Here is an 18,153-nt window from a genome sequence, read left to right as displayed (position 1 = left end):
AAGCCGGTCTCTCAACGCCCGACTCCACGAGTGTTCCTCACCCTCTAAAACCGATACAAGGTCTGTTAGTTTTTTGGGCCGCTCCACAGGATTCTGGGAACGAGGGGAGGGACCAAGGAGCACAAACGAAAATGTTGGCACAGGCGTGCAGCGGCTAGGGGTAGGATTATCCGCCAGTTGCTGCGCAACTTCTCAAATCTTCCGAGCACCTCCACCAACTTCTCCAACAGTAGGCCCGCGCCTGGCGCTGCCTTGTTAGCCAATCACCGGGCGGCTGCTTGTCCCTACCGGCCAATCCCGAACACGTTTACTTTGAGCGGGAAAAGCTCAGAAGTTGCAGGAAAGCGAGGTCGGCTAACCGCCCCTTCTTAGCCCTGTCTCTGGCGGGTAACAGCCCCCTGGAGGCGGGTGCCCATTGGCTGGGCAGCGGACCAATGAGGGTGCGGGGTGAGAGGTGGGCCTCACAGGAGGGGGCGGGGCGGGGCGCGGCCGGCCGGTGCTGGGTCGCGTGCCGGGTCGCGAGCCAGGGGCAGGCAATGTAACGGCCTCTCCCCCGCCCCACCCTCCCGGCTCCGGCCCCCCCACAGACCCGCTCCAGGCAGCGCCCGGGGCGGCGGCGGCGGCAGCGGTGGGGTGCAGGCTGAGGGAGCCGGGCCTCGACGCCCGCCCTCACCCCCGTACCCCAGGAGCCGTACCTAGTCCAGGAGGGGCTGGGGGGCCCCCATGGAGGTGAGAGACGGGGACACCTGCCCTCCCCTTCACCTCCAAGGCCTGAGGGAGGGATTTGAGGTAGCGGGTGGAGACGCGCAGGGCCCCGGGGACGTGGGGGCGGCCAGGCTTGGAGGATGGCGACGGGAGGAGAGGCTGAGGGGCGGGCGCGTCCCCAGATGTGGTTCTTTAAGGAGGCCGGGACCGGCGGGAGAGGGCGGGTCGCCGGTGAGGAGCACCGAGGGGGCGCCCGGTCCGTGTCGCTGCGACGGGTGGGGGTCTCGGCAACAGGGCTGGCCGGGGCGAGGGGGTCTTTGCGTGGGCTGAGTAGACGGAGTAGACGGGCAAACTGGGCCTGAGGTCGCTGCGGCGCCCTGGAGGCGACCTGGCGGCGACCTAGCCGCCTTGAACCCGTCGGGTGGTGGAGACGCTGGGACCGAGGCCGGCGTCATGGGCCTGTCAGGGTTGTCGAGTGCGGCGCCGCGGGGCTAGCGAGCGCTCAGTGGGCGGGAGGGAAGAGGAGGAAACCTGGGGACAGAGCTGGGGCCGCCGACTTCGTGTCCCCGAAGAGGGTTTGGAATTGAGCTAGTCGAAGAGTCGAGATGGAACAGCCATCTGGTCGCTTGGAGCCTGGCTTTGCGCTGCGTGATGACTTTCTCCCGTACCCTTGTTTCCTGCAGCCTAAAGTAGCGTTCCGTGGAGGTGCGAATCGCTGCTGGAACCTCACTGTCGACACCAGCAGCAGATTATCTGATGTATTCAACAGCGTGATGTTGACTGGCTCCACTTCCTTCTATGATTGCTACAAATCGCAGGTCCATTAATAACTCAGACCTTTGTTAGACGATTTATTCTAAAACGAATTCATGCACCCAGGCTGATCCATGGGTGTTTAAGTGGCTTCACAGTAAAGACCAGAAAGAAGCCTGTCACACATTTTAAATATAGTTTGCAGAATACATACTTAAGTGTTGGTTTTTGTGGGTTTTTTTTTTTTTTTTTTTTTTTTTTTCCCTGTTAGCGGGGATTGAACCCAAGGGCCCTTCACCACTGAGCTACATCCTAGCCAGTTTTATTTTTTTATTTCTCACTAAGTTGCTTAGGGCCTCTGGGCTGGCTTTGAATTTTCGATCCTCCCCGTCTCAGCCTCCCAAACCGTTGGGATTACAGGCAGGCACCACCGCACCCAGCTCATACTTAGCTTTGAAAATAAGGTCAAGAGTAAGATTTTTTTATTGACTCTTCTTTCCATTTTGTCTTCAGTATAACATGACATCAATGAATTCATACTTTTTTTTTGTTTTTTTTTTTTAATTTTTACAGACTGTATTTTGATTCATTGTACACAAATGAGGTACAGCTTTTCATTTCTATCCTTGCACACAATGTAGATTCACACCATTCGTGTAATCATGTAAGAACAAAATATATTTTTTCATTTCAAGACTTTATTGCAAATATCTTTTCATTTCAAACATACTTTTGATCATTTAAAGGCGAATTTTTTCTTTGGTTTCGACATTGTCCTTAAGTACATGCTACCACCTATGACATTTATTAATGTGTTAAATTAGGCTTAGGGTAATAAAAGTCATATTCATTTGAGATTATTTAACCAGGACATCAATGTTGGTATTGTTATACTTTAAATTATAACAATATATCAAAAATTTTAACCCACACAACAACCTTGTATTTTTCCCACTGTACAGATTGAGAAACTGAGGCACAGAAATTTTTGTCCTAAATGACAAACCCCAAGTGGAACCTCACACCAGACTTCTGCTCTCCAAAATGTTTACAATTCTATTAAAATTTACTTGCACTTAATTTCAATGAACTGTTTTAAATATATCAGTGATATAAGTGGTACCTTTTGCAGTTGCCCTAAGTAATATGTTCACCCCAAATATTTGCATATTTTCAGAAAATATTTTAACTGAAAAGAATCCAGATATTTCAAATAGTTATATTTGAATATACCACTTTGCCTTATCCAAGAATACAAAAGTTAAATCGATTTTTTAAAAAGGATTTAACTTTTCTAACTTTAAGAACTTATTTTATATAATCCTCTCCCTGGCCCTTTTTTTTTTTTTTTTTTTTTTTTTTTTTCTCCAAGAGGTGCTGGGGACTGAACCCAGGGCCTTTACCACTGAGCTGCATACATCCCCAGCCCCAGAATGTTTTACAGTATAACGTGTATTTGAAGGAATACTCCTAAAATATATTTAATTAATTACAAACACTGCTATTACACAAACTGGAAATGTTCCATTTGTTTAAACAAGTATTTCATATTTGTTTATTTGCAGTACTGTGAATTGAACCCAGCGGTGCTCTACCACTTCTCTACCTTTTTTATTTAAAAAAAAATTTTTTGAGGCAGGTTCTTGTTCACTTGCTGAGGTTCTCCTCTAACTTGATACACCTGCCTCAGCATCACCGGGGATTACAAGTGTGCACCCGCATCTGGCCCTTTTTTAAATTAAAAAACATTTTTTTAAAGATGTATGTAAGAACCCAAGGCCTTGTTCATGCTAGGCTAAACAAGCAAGCTACTTCCCTAACCCTTAAGCAACTATTTCAAAAAGATAAGCAAGTATTTATGTCACTTTAGACACATCACCACTAAAAAAAAAAAAAAAAAAAAAAAAAAAGTTAAAATAGGCCTGTGATAAAGAGATAAAGGATTAAAATTAATTAATTCTAAAGGTTCTAATGGTAAAGACTTTGTAGGGGCTGGGGATAAAACTCAGTGGTGAAGTGCTTCCCTAGCATGTGTGAGGCCCTGCGTTTGATCCCCAGCACTTGGGGGGAAAAAGGCATCATAAAAGTTGTTGCTGGGCTGGGATTGTGGCTCAGGGGTAGAGTGCTTGCCTAGCACTCATGAGGTACTGGGTTCGATCCTCAACACCACATACAAAACTAAATAAAGTTGTTATAAAAAAATCCACTTTAAAAAAAACGGTGTTGCTAACTAACAAATTCTGGAAAGGTAGATTTTAGTGGCACTCTCTGAAGAACCCCTCTGTGTCTCAGTTTCCTCAGTGTGAGAATAGTCATAAGTTATAAACAAAAACTATAATGTGTAAGTTTTAAATAACCAAAATTTAAACAAACAATTGTAAATATTTTGAGATTCTTGGTTGAGAGATTGAAAGTATTTTTTTAATTTTCATTTTTGCTGGTAATAGTATAAACCCAGTATTGTATATTTATAATATTTTTAAATTATGTCTAGTAAAAACAAAAATTTTAAAAAATTTTAGTTGTAGATGGACATAATACCTTTATTTTTATTTATTTTTATGTGGTTCTGAGGATTGAACCCATTGCTTCACACATCAGGCAAGCACTCTACCACTAAGCCACAACCCCAGCGCCCCCCAAAATTTTTAAAAACACTTTGATCTAATATATGTGTCTTTTCTTCTTGTATAAATTTTGATTAGAATAAAAGCAACTTAAAAATACTTTTAGCCACATGCAGTGGTATGTCCTTGTAATCCCAACTACTCAAGAGGTGGAGACAGTAAGATCACATGAGCCCAAGAGTTCAAGGCCTGCCTGGGCAACGCCTCTTGAAAAAAATTTCAAAGCAACACATACACATTTTAGTGACTGGGAACTCAGTGGTAAAGTGTGTACGAGGCTCTGCATTCAGTCCCTAGCACCGAAAACACCCCCTAATCCCCCCAACACATTTTTAGCCAGTCATGTTTCTTCTCTATAAGAAAATACTGTTTCCATTTTGTTTATGTCAGGATATAGCTATTACATCTCAAGTTTTACTATTTCCTTGTTTAAGGAGTTAAACTTTCAGACTTTTTTTTTCTCTCCCGGTTTTGCAGCACTGGTGATTAAACCTAAGACCTTGCCCATGCTAGGCAGCTAGGCAATCGCTCTATGCTGGGCTGCATCCCCAGCCCACTTTCAGAGTTTTTTCCCTCCTTACTAGAGATTAAACCACTGAGCCATATCCCCATCCCTTTTTTATTTATTTTTTTAAAATTTTTAGATAGGGTCTAAGTTGTTTAGGGCCTCACTAAGTTGCTAAGGCTGGCCTCAAACTTGTGATCCTCCTGCCTCAGCCTCCTAAGTTGCAAAGCTTATAGGTGTGTGCCACTGGGCCCAGCCAGACTTTTGTAATGAAGTATTTTCTTGATAAGAATGTCTAGATTACTTTAACCTTTTTTTGTCTGTTGCTTGTTAAGTTCATTGACTTTTAAATTATTTTCACAGTACCTTAATCCCTTTTGGAAGGATGCAGAATTTTAAATAATTCACTAAACTGTTAAAATCCAAACTTTTTATCATCTTTACTCAGTTGACCAGAAAAAGAAAAATGAGTTTGTATTCTTCTAATTGTAGTATTATCATTAAAATTTCTGTAGAGATCATAATGTTTTTATATATGACTTTATTTTTTAATATCTCTTGGAAATAAAAAGTAAGCCAAAAGTTAAAACTAACTATATAAAAGACTCTTGACAGAAAGTAAGAAGATCTAGAGTTTTGGTTTAATTTTATCCTAGCTGAGTGCAGTAGCCCACGCCTATAATCCCAGTGGCTTGGGAGACTGAGGCAGGAGGATCAAGAATTCAAAGCCAGCCTCAGCAAAAGCAAAGCAGTGAACAATTCAGTGAGACCCTGTTTCTAAATAAAATACAGAATAGGGCTGGTAATGTGGTTCAGTGGTCAAGTGCCCCTGAGTTCAATCCCTGGTACCAAAAAAAAAAAAAAAAAAAAAATTGTCCTGTATTGACTATTTTGTTGCCTTAGTTTCCTTGTTTTTAAAGTAGAAATAATACTAATGTCACAAGGTTGACTAAATATAATAGTGTATGTATAATTTCTTTGAAAATCTAAAAATTCTATGTAATACAACACTGCCAAAGCTGACTTTATTCCTGAAATAACAGATTGGCTTAACATTCCAAAATTAATTATAGGAATAAAATAAATATTAACAGGATAATCTTTCACACAGATTGGAAGCAATAAGATCAATTCCATATGTGATTTATTTAAAATAACACAGTATTATTTGCAGATCTGACCAGTACCCATTTCTGTAAATAAAGTTTTATTGCAACACAGACATGCCTACTTGTTTATATACAGTCTGTGGTTGGCTAGAACAACAAAGTTCATGAATTTCAACTGAAATCTTACTTACCAGCAAATCCAGAATATTTACTCTTCTGGCTTTTCACACAAAAATTTCACCAATCTCTGGTATAAAGTAAGGTTAAGTAACTAAGTCTAAATTTGAATGTAATTCTCCCAACTATTATACCTGTATTATTTCTTCTAAATTCTAATTATTTTGCTAATATTCTGTAATAAAGTTGGAGCTTTTTTCTATTTTTTTCTTTCCTTTTTTTTTTTTTGTTGTTGTTGTTGTTGTTGCAGTACTTGGGATTGAACCAGAGTCTCACACATGCTAGGCAAACTCTATATCACTGACCACTGAGCATGTCTCCCAGTCCTATTAATTTTGTTTGTTTGTTTGTTTTTTTGTTTTTTTTTTTTGGAGACATGGTCTTGCTAAATTGCCCGGGCTCCTGAGTAGCTGAGATTATAGGTGTGCACCATCAAACAAGGCTATAAACCAAGTTTTGATGTGTCTAATATACAAACTTTTCTTTAAAATTTCAGAATGAAGACAATATAGACCTAAGGCAGACCTACACTCCACTTTCTTCATCCACAGAATATGCAAGTTCTATAGAATCTTCACTTTTCTATGCACCATGGTCTACTTATGGAGATGATATTAAACAACCTTCTAATTCTCAGATGAATGTAAAGAACAGGTAAATTAATAAGTTAGATTTCTCAAGCTAAATGAGGTTTTTATGTATTTATTGTGGTTCTGGGGATTAAACCTGGGGCCTTGTGCATGCAAGGCAAGCAGCCTACCAACTGAGCTATATCCTCAACCCCTATTTTGTTTTGTTTTGTTATTACACAGGAACTAAGGTCTAATTAGCTTTCTGTTCCATACATAAGCATTTTAATGTTGTGACATTAAACTTTTATGTTTATCAAACTTTTAGAAAAGCCTAAACTCCTTGTATTTGTGTATAATTTTTAGTTTATTACTTTTAAAGTTTATTAGAACCTTTAGTAAATAAATTTTAAATTCCTCTTTCTAAAGATAGTTAAACTAGCCTCAGCAATGGTGAAGCATTAAGCAATTTAGTGAGACCCTGTCTCTAAATAAAATACAAAATAGGGCCAGGGATGTGGCTCAGTGGTTTAGTGCCCCTGAGTTAAATCCCCAGTACCAAAAAAAAAAAAGAGTTAAAATTTTTAGATTGTTTTTATCCACTTCTACGTTTTCAGTAATTATTTTCTTTCATCAATGTCCAACAAACAGGGTTTTGCCAAACAAAATTTTAAGATTATTTTGCTATTCTACAAATAATAAAGAACTACTATATGTGACAGACTCTCCTACTAGAGATACTATAATTAACATGCAAGTATTTTACCTGACTTTATAATCTTACAGTCATAATGATGATGATGATGATGTGACATACCAGGCACTGCTATAATAATGAGGGTTAAAAAAAAAAAAAAGGATGGGCTGGGGATATAGCTCAGTTGGTAAAGTGCTTGTCTCCCATGCACAGGGCCCTGGGTTCAATCCCCAGCACCAAAGAGAAAAAAAAAAATGAGGTTGTATAGGATACTGTGGGAGCCTCTTGAAAAGAGAAGCTTAAAGGAATGACATCCAACTTTAATTTAATTATAAGGCAGCTGTTGTAGTTTAAGAAAAAAAATAGTTACTTAGCCAGGTGTGGTGGTGCACACCTGTAATCCCAGTGACTCGGGAGACTGAGGCAGGAGGATCGCAATTTCAAAGCCAGCCTCAGCAATGGTGAGGCGCTAAGCAACTCAGTGAAACCCTGTTCTAAATAAAATACAAAATAGTTCTGGGGATGTGGCTCAGTGGTCAAGTGCCCCTAAGTTCAGTTCCCAGTACCAAAAAAAAAAAAAAAAAAATTGTTGAATCCTGTTAATGAAAAAAATGTTAAAAATTAAAAATTTGTGCTGGGCACAGTAGCACACACTTGTAATCCCAGCAACTTGGGAGACTGAGGCAGGAGGATATTGGTTCAAAGCCAACCTCAGCAGATTAGTGAGGCCCTTAGCAACTCAGTGAGACCTTGTCTCAAAGTAAAATATAAAAAAGGACTGGGGATGTGACTCAGTGGTTAAGTACACCTGTGTTCAATCCCTGGTACCAAAAAAAAAAAACAAATTGTGGTAAATTCTCTAAATGATTTTACTAAAAGAGTGTACATTATGTGATAATTAATTCTACCTAATATGTGTGTGTGTATAATATATACTTTTTTTTGTACTGAGGCTTTGATATGTGCTATTAAGGAATTCAAACTTAAACACAAATATATATAAGGAAAAGTGAAAGTCCACCTTAATCCTATCCTTACCCCAATAACAACTTTTAACAATTTGATATGTATTGCATGGAATATTTTCTTAGATATATACTAATACATTATTATTCAAAAAAACTTCTATGTTGTATTTTTGTGAAATAACAATTTAGTAGAAAAAAGTATTAGACTTGGTGGCAAACAGTTTGTTTAGCACGTGTATAGTTTGGCAAGTAACAGACCCTTACAAAATGCAGGTTTCTTAATATCTCCAAATGATCATCTATTCAACCAATAATAAGTAAATGATTACTAATGCCTACCCTTCTGATGAAGATCAATTAAATATTTGAGTGTAAGGTATTTTTATTTCTAAAACATCCCAACTTTGAAATGTTGGAAATAAAATATGAGGAGCAAGAAGTAACATTTTAAAACAAGAAAGTATTATTTCAAGGAAGGAATTATCCAAAAACCATAAGAAGTAAAATATACCAATTTTCTATGTGCTTATTATGGTTTTTATATTTTGAATTAGAGTATTAGTTACTAGGTGGGATTTCAAGGGACACAGGACTCCAACCAGTCACTACTTCGGCAAAGATTTAAGGATAATCCTAAAATCTGTTATATGTAAGGGACAGCTGCAAAATCACCCTGGAATCTAGGATGACCATATGTCTCACTTTTTAATCTAATATATAGTATAAAGAATCACAAAAATAGAGCAGCAGGTTCATATGATTTTTCAAATCACAAATTAAGAAACTAAGCAACTGTTGATGGAATGAGGTATAATAGGACCAGACATGCTTTCAGGAGTAGCTGTGGTACTATGTCTGCATACTATAAGTCAGAGAATTGCATGTGTTATGGAGAAATAAGAGGTAAGCATACATTGTGACTAAATATAGAATTTGAAATGAAGGAGGAATATTTATGTAGGATAGACACCATGCCTAAGTAGAATATATTCTTGAGCTCTGGTCCCCCTTTATTTGAAATGATGATGTAGAGTCAGTCCAAATATCTTATAAAAATTATGATAGAATATGTCTGGAAGGAGAAATCAATATGCTGTATTTTAACATGAATAAAACAGTTTACATATGATTTTATTTTTAGGATTCAAACTGAAAGAAATGACTATGGCAGTGAAACTGACTTATATGGACTTGTGTCTAACATTCTGGAAGAACAAGATAAGTCACAGCCATATTTTGCTGAAGGGTTAGTATGTTATATAACCTTTGTACTGCACAATAATTTTTAAAATTCACATATACGAGGTTACTCTGTTACTAACTTTAATTTTTATTTAATAATCATCTGACTGCAGACTAATTATTTGTTTCTAGAAGCCTTGATTTTGCTGGGGCTGGGGTTGTAGCTCAGTAGCGGAGTGCTTGCCTAGCACGTGCAAGGCACTGGGTTTGATCCTTAGCACCACATAAAAATAAACAAATACAATAAAGGCATGCTGTCCATCTGCAACTAACAAAAATTAAAAAAAAAAAAGAGACTTGATTTTGCTAAAGTACTTGCCATACAATTGAAAGTTCAGTTTACAGTTCAATTTGCTTAAGAACTTTCACATGAAAAATTATTTCTTTAAAATTATTTTTGTATATATTTTTAGTTATTGATGGACCTTTATTTTATTCATTTATTTATATGTGGTGCTGAGAATCGAACCCAGTGCCTCACACATGCTAGGTAAGTGCTCTACCACTGAGCCACAACCCCAGACCCTGAAAAATTATTCTTTATAATTCAGAGCTATTTCCCTTGAATTCATGAGCAAAAGTTTGACTTAAAGAATATAAATTCCAGCTAGGCATAGTGGTATATGCCTGTAATCCCAGCAGCTTGGGAGGCTTGTGAATCACAAGTTCACATCTAGCTAGCCTCAGCAACTTAGTAGGGCCCTAAGCAACTTAGTGAGACCCTCTCTCAAAATGAAATATAAAAAAGGCTGGGGATATGGCTCAGTGGTTAAGCACCCTTGGTCTCAAACCATGCCCCCAGACAAAAAAAAAAAACAAAAAGAAAAAGAATGTTTGAGTGTGTGTGTGTGTATTGCAAAGAATAAAACTCATTTCTCATTGAAGAAATACATATGGATTTTATGTATGAGGTAGATGTGGTAGAAGCCTTTTAAATATGTTATAATTGTTTTATTTGGGTGTGGAAGCCATATTACCCAATTTATTCATAAATAGGAAAGTATGCCACACACACGTAATCAACTAAAATGTTTTAATTTCAAAAATAATTATAGCAAAACACATCTTTTTTCTTTATAAAATTTGGATCAACAACACTAGATTACTATAGATAAACAGTTCATCTAAGACACTGAAGTTGTCAGCTGTAGGCCTCTTGGAAAAGTACAGTGAAGACATTAAGATTAAAATACATACAGTCACTGTTGCTTAAGGATAGGGACAGGTTCTGAGAAATACATTGCTATTTCACCTTCATGTAAATAAACATCATAGAGTGTGCCTACACACACTCTAGATGATTTGGGTTTTTCACTCAACATGGCCTTTTGATGCAATCAATAGACATGATAACCGCAAGATACAGAGAGTGCTGCTGGTGTAACACTTAAACAATAAAAGGTATAGTAGTAGAATGAACCCATAAATCAGTTAAAGACACTATCTAGTATTATATAATGTACATGATTAGATGTGCTAATCTTTTATGTGACTTGTGGTGCAGTTGGTTTGTTTCTACCAGTGCCACAAACGTGAGTAATGTGCTATGGGGATGTTATAATGACTGTGACATATAACTGAGCAACAGGAACTTTTTAGCTCCATTATAATCTTAGACATCTGACATATGTGGTCTGCTGTTGTCTGAAATACCTTTATTTGGGGCATGTCTATTTATAGAGCATATAGCACATTTCACATAATTATCTGGAGTTAATGATAACTTTTAAGGCAGGGTTGGAAAATATTTGAAAATGGTGAGGTGGGGGAAGATAAATGTTTTTGAAAGTTTTTCCTGCCTTTTCCCCTGAGAAAATAAAGTCTTTAAAACTTAAGTTGTAATTAAATATATTTACTTGTTCTAGGACCTGCTCCACCAATTTAAAGTCAGTTTGGCCAATGAACACAAGCAGATTTGTAGATCACCATGACCTCTTGACAGAAACCAAAAGGCCAATAGATACAGCTATCTCTCAGCAAGCTTTTTATAGTGGTGAATCTGTGTCAGCAGTGGAAAAGCAATACTTGCATAATAGTAATCTCACACCACAACAAAAAATAGATGAACTTTATCATGGATTTACTGGATTAGACCTTGAAGAACAATGGATATACCCCTCACGAAGTGATCATTCTAACTGTTACAATATTCAGACAAATGATACAGCTAAGGCAACATTCCAAGAATATCCATTTATCAAAAACTGTTTTACACCACAAACTGGTCTGTCTGATATCATGAAAGAATCAGGAATTGATACTTACCCTTATGGAAGAGAGAAAATATGTGCTAAAGGTCTTGAAGCACCATTACAACAAAAAAGGGCAGAGATGTTTCTTTCCCAATTTAGTAGATACAATGAAAATGCAGATTATTGTAGATACCCAGAATATGCTCATCCTAACAAGGCTAAGCTTAATAAATGTTCAAACTTTAGTGTCCAGGATGGTAAAAAATTAGCCAATGGCACACCTGAAACACCAACTGTAGAAGCAGATGCCTATACAAAGTTATTTCAGGTTAAACCAGCAAATCAGAAAAAAATGGAGGAAACATTACCTGACCAGCAGAATTTCACATTTCCAAAAACCACACCACATTTGACTGAAAAACAGTTTGCAAAGGAAGCAGCATTCACTGCTGATTTTGGCTTAAAATCAGAATATGGACTAAAACCTCACACAACTTGTCCAGCTAATAATGATTTTGCTAATGTCACAGAAAAGCAACAGTTTGCTAAACCTGATCCCCCAAATTCTGAGTATTTTAAATCAGTGAATTTATTATCAAACTCAGCAACATCTTCAGGAGGTGTCAATTTAAACAGACCAACTTGGATGAATATTCAAACAAAAAATAACACTCCTATTCCTTATAGAAATCAAGGTAACTTGATGAAATTAAATAGTCATTTAAGTGCAGCTTCAAAAGGTTCTAACCATTCTTCAGATTTCCCCCAACTATCATCCACAAATTTAACCCCAAATAGCAATTTATTTCAGAAGTATTGCCAAGAAAACCCTTCAGCATTTTCTAGTTTTGATTTCAGTTACAATGGTGCAGAAAGAATTCAATCTATCAATCACATGGAAGGACTGACAAAGACTGGAGAAGAAAATCTCTTTGAATCGGTTACAGATAAAAAAATAAAGCAGCCAAATGGATTTTGTGATAATTATTCAGCTCAGCAGTATGGGATCATTGAAAATGTAAACAAACATAATTTTCAAGCCAAGCCCCAGAGTGGACATTATGATCCTGAGGAAGGTCCAAAGCATTTAGATGGCTTATCTCAAAATACATATCAAGATCTATTGGAGTCACAGGGTCATTTTAATAGCCACCGACAAGGAAGTGGAGACAGCAATATTAATAGCCGTGTGAATCGCACACAGGCATCATGCTTTTCTAATAATTATATGATGGGAGATTTAAGGCATAATCAGGGTTTTCAACAACTTGGTTCAAATGGATTTCCCCTAAGATCTACCCACCCATTTGGCCATTCAGTTGTTCCACTGTTGGATTCCTATGATTTGTTTTCTTATGATGACTTAAGCCATTTATACCCTTATTTTAATGATATGATGTATGGTGATAATTCCTTTTCTGGTTTCGTGCCAACTTTTGGATTTCAAAGACCAATTAAAACTAGAAGTGGACCAGCCAGTGAACTTCATATTCGTCTAGAAGAGTGCTATGAACAATGGAGAGCATTAGAAAAGGAGAGAAAAAAGGTAACAGTTATCCATTTAGGAGTAATGTTCCCTCTCCCAGTTTTTACTTTGTTTACCTTACTATAGTTTAAAGAGTATTTAGCCTTGCCGGGCATGATGGCACATGCCTATAATCACAATGACTCTGGAGATTAAGACAGGAGGATCTCAAATCAAGGCCAGTCTCAGCAACTTTGGGAGAACCTGTTTCAAAATAAGAAAGGATTGGGGATGTGGCTCAGTGGTTCAGCACCCCCTGGGTTCAATCTCCAGTAATTCTTTTTTAGTTGTAGGTGGACACAATGTCTTTTTATTTTTATGTGGTACTGAGGATTGAATCTGCAGGCGCCCTACCACTGAACTGCAACCACAGCCCATTGCCTTCTTTTAAAGCTGAATTATTCTATAATGTATAGTATTTAAGTTCATAACTATAAGAATTAACTAGATTATTTAAAGACTAAAGCTTAAGTTTCAAAAATAACTTATCCATATTCTAATTTTAAAAGTTTATATCTGAAGTAGATTTGTTTTCTTGTTAGGTTAAAAGTTTCTTTGAATTTTTATTATTATTATTTTGGTATTGGGGTTGAGTCCAGGGGGGTACTTAATTATTGAGCCACATTCCTAGCCCTTTTTATTTATTTAGGACCTCACTAAGTTGCTAAGACTGGTTTTCAACTTGTGATCCTCCGGCCTCAGCCTCCCAAGTTTCTGGGATTACAGGTGTGCACTGCCACGCTTGGTATGAATTCTATTAATATTAAACTGTTGGAGTATTCAAGTATTTTGTATGTATTGGGACAGAAAAATACTTTAGTATGTGGTTTATATTTATTGCCTTTTGATACCAAATCAGAATTTTTATTTAAAGGAGTAAGTTTCTATTTATTTCTTAGGACTATGAAAAATATTCACAGTTGAATTCTACTTAGGAAATTCAGCATCTAATGATTATACAATTTTTTACAGACTGAATTAGCTCTTGCCAAGAATTATCCAGGGAAAAAAGTATCCAGTACTAACAATACTCCAATTCCAAGGCTGACCTCCAACCCATCTAGAGTTGATCGCTTAATTGTGGATGAACTTCGAGAACAAGCCAGAGTAAGCTATAAAAACTTACAATAGTCGAGTTTTAAATTGCTCAATAAAATTTTGAAATTTTCAGCAAGTAAGAGTTCTGAAGGATTTTTATTTTTTTTAAAGTTTTTTAGTTACAGATGGACACAATACCTTTATTTATTTTTATGTGGTGCTGAGGATTGAACCCAGTGCCTCACACGTGCTAGGCAAGCACTCTACCACTGAGCTACAACCTCCAGCCCCTAAAGGATTTTTAAATAACAATTGTGTTGGTTAACTCTGAAATATTCTTTTCTTGTTTGTTTCTAAAACTCTGATTAATATTTAGGAAAAGGAAAACAGTCCCATTTAAGTAATTTAAAAGTAACTTGAGTAATTTAATTACAAATCCACATTGGCAATTGAACTAACCCTCACAGAATTAAAGGTACCAGGGATTAAACTCAGAGGCACTTTACCACTGAGCTACATCCCTAGCCCTTCTTATTTTCCATTTTGAGGCAGAGTTTCACTAAGTTGTCCAGGCTGTCCTTGAACTTGCCTCACCTTCCAGAGTAGCGAGGATTATAGGCCTGTGCCCCTATAACTGGCAGAAAATATGTTTTTTAAAAGTAAAAGCCAGCCAGATGTGGTGTCGCATGCCTGTAATCCCAGCAGCTCAGAAAACTGAGGTCCATAGGACAGCCTTAGCAATTTAGGGAGGCCCTAAGCAACTCAGCAGTCTCTGTCTCAAAATGAGAAATAAAAAGGGCTGGGGGTATAGCATAGCAGTAGAGACCATGGGTTCAATTCCTGTTATCACAAAAAGAAGAAAAATTAAAATATATATTTGTTTTTTAGCTTAGTTATGATAGTAAATTGACAGGGAATTACCATATTTGATTTCATTTTCAGTTTTTAATTTTTATTCCATTTTCTTGAGTTATTCAACACACATTAAGTATATCCATTAAGGGGCTCTGGTTGTAGCTCTGTGGTAGACTGTTTGCCTAGCATGTGTGAGGCACTGGGTTTGCTCTTCAGTACCACGTAACAAATAAATAAAGGCATTGTGTCCATCTATAACTGAAAAAAATTTTTTTAAAGTTTATTCATCAGGGCTGGGGATATAGCTCAGCTGGTAGAGTGCTTGCCTCACAAGCACATAGGCCCTGGGTTCAAATCCCTGGCACCACAAAAAAAAAAAAAAAGTATATTCAGCAGGGGCTGTGGTTGTGGCTTAGTGGTAGAGCGCTCATCAAGCATGTGAGACACTGGGTTCGATTCTCAGCACCACATAGAAATAAAAATAAAGGTCCATCAACAACTAAAAAAATACTAAAAAGTATATCCATCAGTGTACTAAATACTGATAAACTAGTTAAGTAGATATAGATAATTTTACAAAATACCTTTGTTTTGGAAGAGTATTATGTCATTTCAAACAAATATAAAGAATCCTGATGTTGTCATGTTGTAATTTTTTAAAAATAATTTTTAGTTGTCAGTGGACCTTTATTTTATTCATTTATTTATATGTGGTGCTGAGAATGGAACCCAGTGCATCACACATGCTAGGCAAGCATTCTACCACTGAGCTACAACCCCAGCCCCTCATATTATAATTTAATGAGCAATCTTCCTATTATTTTTAATTTCCGAATTTTCTGAGCAACTTAAGAGTAGCTATCCATTTTTTCTTCTTTAAGTTTGCTCTTTTAAAGACAAATTGTTTTTCAAATAAAATTTGACAAAAGATACACATGCTAGGCAAACACTCTACCACTGAGCTACAACCCCAGCCCCTTAATAGATACACTTAATGTGTGTTGAATAACTCAAGAATGCAGGATCAAAAAAAAAATGCACTTCAAAAAAAAAAAAAAAAAGAAAAAAAAAGAATGCAGGATCGAAAAAATGGAATAAAACTTAAAAATTGAAAATGAAATCAAATATGGTAATTCCCTGTTAATTTACTTTCTTTTACCATGAACTCTTTTTTTAATATATATATTTTTAGTCATAGATGGACACAATACCTTTCTTTCTATTTTTATGTGATGCTGAGATTGAACCCAGTGCCTCACAAGTGCTAGGCAAGCACTCTACCACTGAGCCACAACCCCAGCCCTACCATGAACTCTTATTTAGAAATATATAATTAGTAGTTTTCTGGAGTTTGTTTTGTTTTTTGTTACTCCCTTTGGTTTTTGATACCCCCTTTTAACTCAAATTCTTTTCCTTTACATAATACCCCCTAACAATACTAACAATATTCTTATTTGCAGGCTGTTGTTTTATCTGCCAAAAACAGTATCAGATTTTATATTTACATTCTTTTTTTATTATTTTTTTAGTTGTCAATGGACCTTTATTTTATTTATTTATTTATAAGCAGTGCTGAGGATGGAACCCAGGGCCTCACACATGCCAGGCAAGCACTCTACCACTGAGCCATAACCTAAGCCCCTTATATTTGCATTCTTAATGACGTGGACATGTTTGAATATTTGACTCTCATTTTTGCTTATTCTCAGTAATCGACTATGAAGTTCTTGGAATTAACATACACAAATAATTATAAATTACTTACTTTCCATTTTTGTTTCTCCTAGCATGGTGCCAGGACACAGTTAACATTCATTTTCATTTATTTGTTTATCGAATGGTTTATTTTTGTTTTTGTTTTTTTTCTTTCTTTTTTTTTTTTTTCTCTCTATTCTGCTTCACTGAAGTTTTGTTTTTATTAAGTTTGTCGGGCCAAGGTGGTCACATGCCTTATCAAAATTGAAAATGTTTCTCTCAGGTTGTGACTTTACTAGGCAAAATGGAACGTCTTCGAAGCTCTCCACTTCATGCCAATATCTCTACTGCTCTTGATAGACACTTGGAGTCCATTCACATTGTACAGTCACGTAGAAAAGATGAAATTGTTAATGCTTCAAATCGGCAAAGGCAAGGAGTGCCTAGATGCCAAGATGAAAGAGGTACAAATATTAATGCAGATTCTTTTTACAAGGCTATGTGATAATTTCAATATTAATAAAATCAGATTCTGGGATTAAAAGGTTGGATTTCTAAAATTAATACTTATCTAAAGAACAAATTGGTGCTGGTGCTGGGCTCAGTGGCACACGCTAGTAATTCCTGCCTTTTGGGAGGCTAAGGCAGGATTGCAAGTCCCGAGGCCAGCCTGAGCAATCTTGTTAGACTGTATCTCAAAATAAGGAATGAAAAGGGTCAGGGATGTAATTCAGTGGTAGAATGCCCCTGGGTTCCAATACTGATAAAAAGGTGGGTGATAAATGACCTCCATACTTATTTATTCCAAAAGTACTTTGTTCTAGTTTAATTTCATCTATTAAATTGTAATACCTATCTTAAGATAGTCTGTTTTACCTAAAGTGTAGTCATTGTCATACAAGCCAGAAAAAAAAGTATAATTACTTTTTAAAGTATTTTAAAAACAGAGTACTTTAGTTAGCTCAATCAATAGCCATTCTTTTTATAAAAATAATGCTTGAAGACTGGTGTGGTGGCACATACCTGTTATCCCAGCAACCTGGGAGGCTGAGGCAACAGGATCCCAGGTTCGAGACCAGCCTCATCAATTTAGTGAGGGCCTGAGCAACCTAGTGAGACCCTGTCTTTAAAATATAAAAAGACTGAGGATGTATCTCAGTGATAGAGTGCCCCCCGGATTCAATTCCCAGTACCATTTTAAAAAAAAAGGAAGAGTTAAGGGATATTTAAATGGTATCTAATATGAAATGACTGTTTCTTTTACAGATGTTTTTGCCCTTGCTTCAGCAATTAAAGAGATGTGTGTGGCTACTCGGAAAGCACGCACTACTCTATGGTGTGCACTGCAGATGACCTTGCCCAAAACAGCAAGTACAGCTGGTCAAGCAGATGTGGAAAAGGCTTTCCAAGATATAGTAAACTGTGAAGAAAAAGTCCATGAAAGCATAAATAGTAGCAATCCAATGAACCAGAGAGGTGAAACAAACAAACATTAA

General features: G+C 37.1%; 1 protein-coding gene across 1 annotated transcript; it reads left to right on the top strand.

Moving 5' to 3' along the window:
• The first annotated feature begins 723 nt into the window (after positions 1 to 723).
• On the top strand, positions 724 to 18,153 carry Meioc (meiosis specific with coiled-coil domain). Its single transcript, XM_047546712.1, has 8 exons — positions 724 to 789; positions 1,389 to 1,523; positions 6,373 to 6,530; positions 9,252 to 9,356; positions 11,218 to 13,090; positions 14,042 to 14,176; positions 16,941 to 17,121; positions 17,924 to 18,153. The coding sequence occupies exons 1-8, from the start codon at positions 724 to 726 to the stop codon at positions 18,151 to 18,153; spliced, it is 2,883 nt and encodes a 960-aa protein (XP_047402668.1).

Source organism: Sciurus carolinensis, chromosome 3 (genome assembly GCF_902686445.1).
Source record: "Sciurus carolinensis chromosome 3, mSciCar1.2, whole genome shotgun sequence".
Taxonomy (NCBI): domain Eukaryota; kingdom Metazoa; phylum Chordata; class Mammalia; order Rodentia; family Sciuridae; genus Sciurus; species Sciurus carolinensis.
The sequence above is the reverse complement of the archived record's forward strand: the minus strand, read 5'-3'. Positions and strand labels throughout refer to the sequence as shown.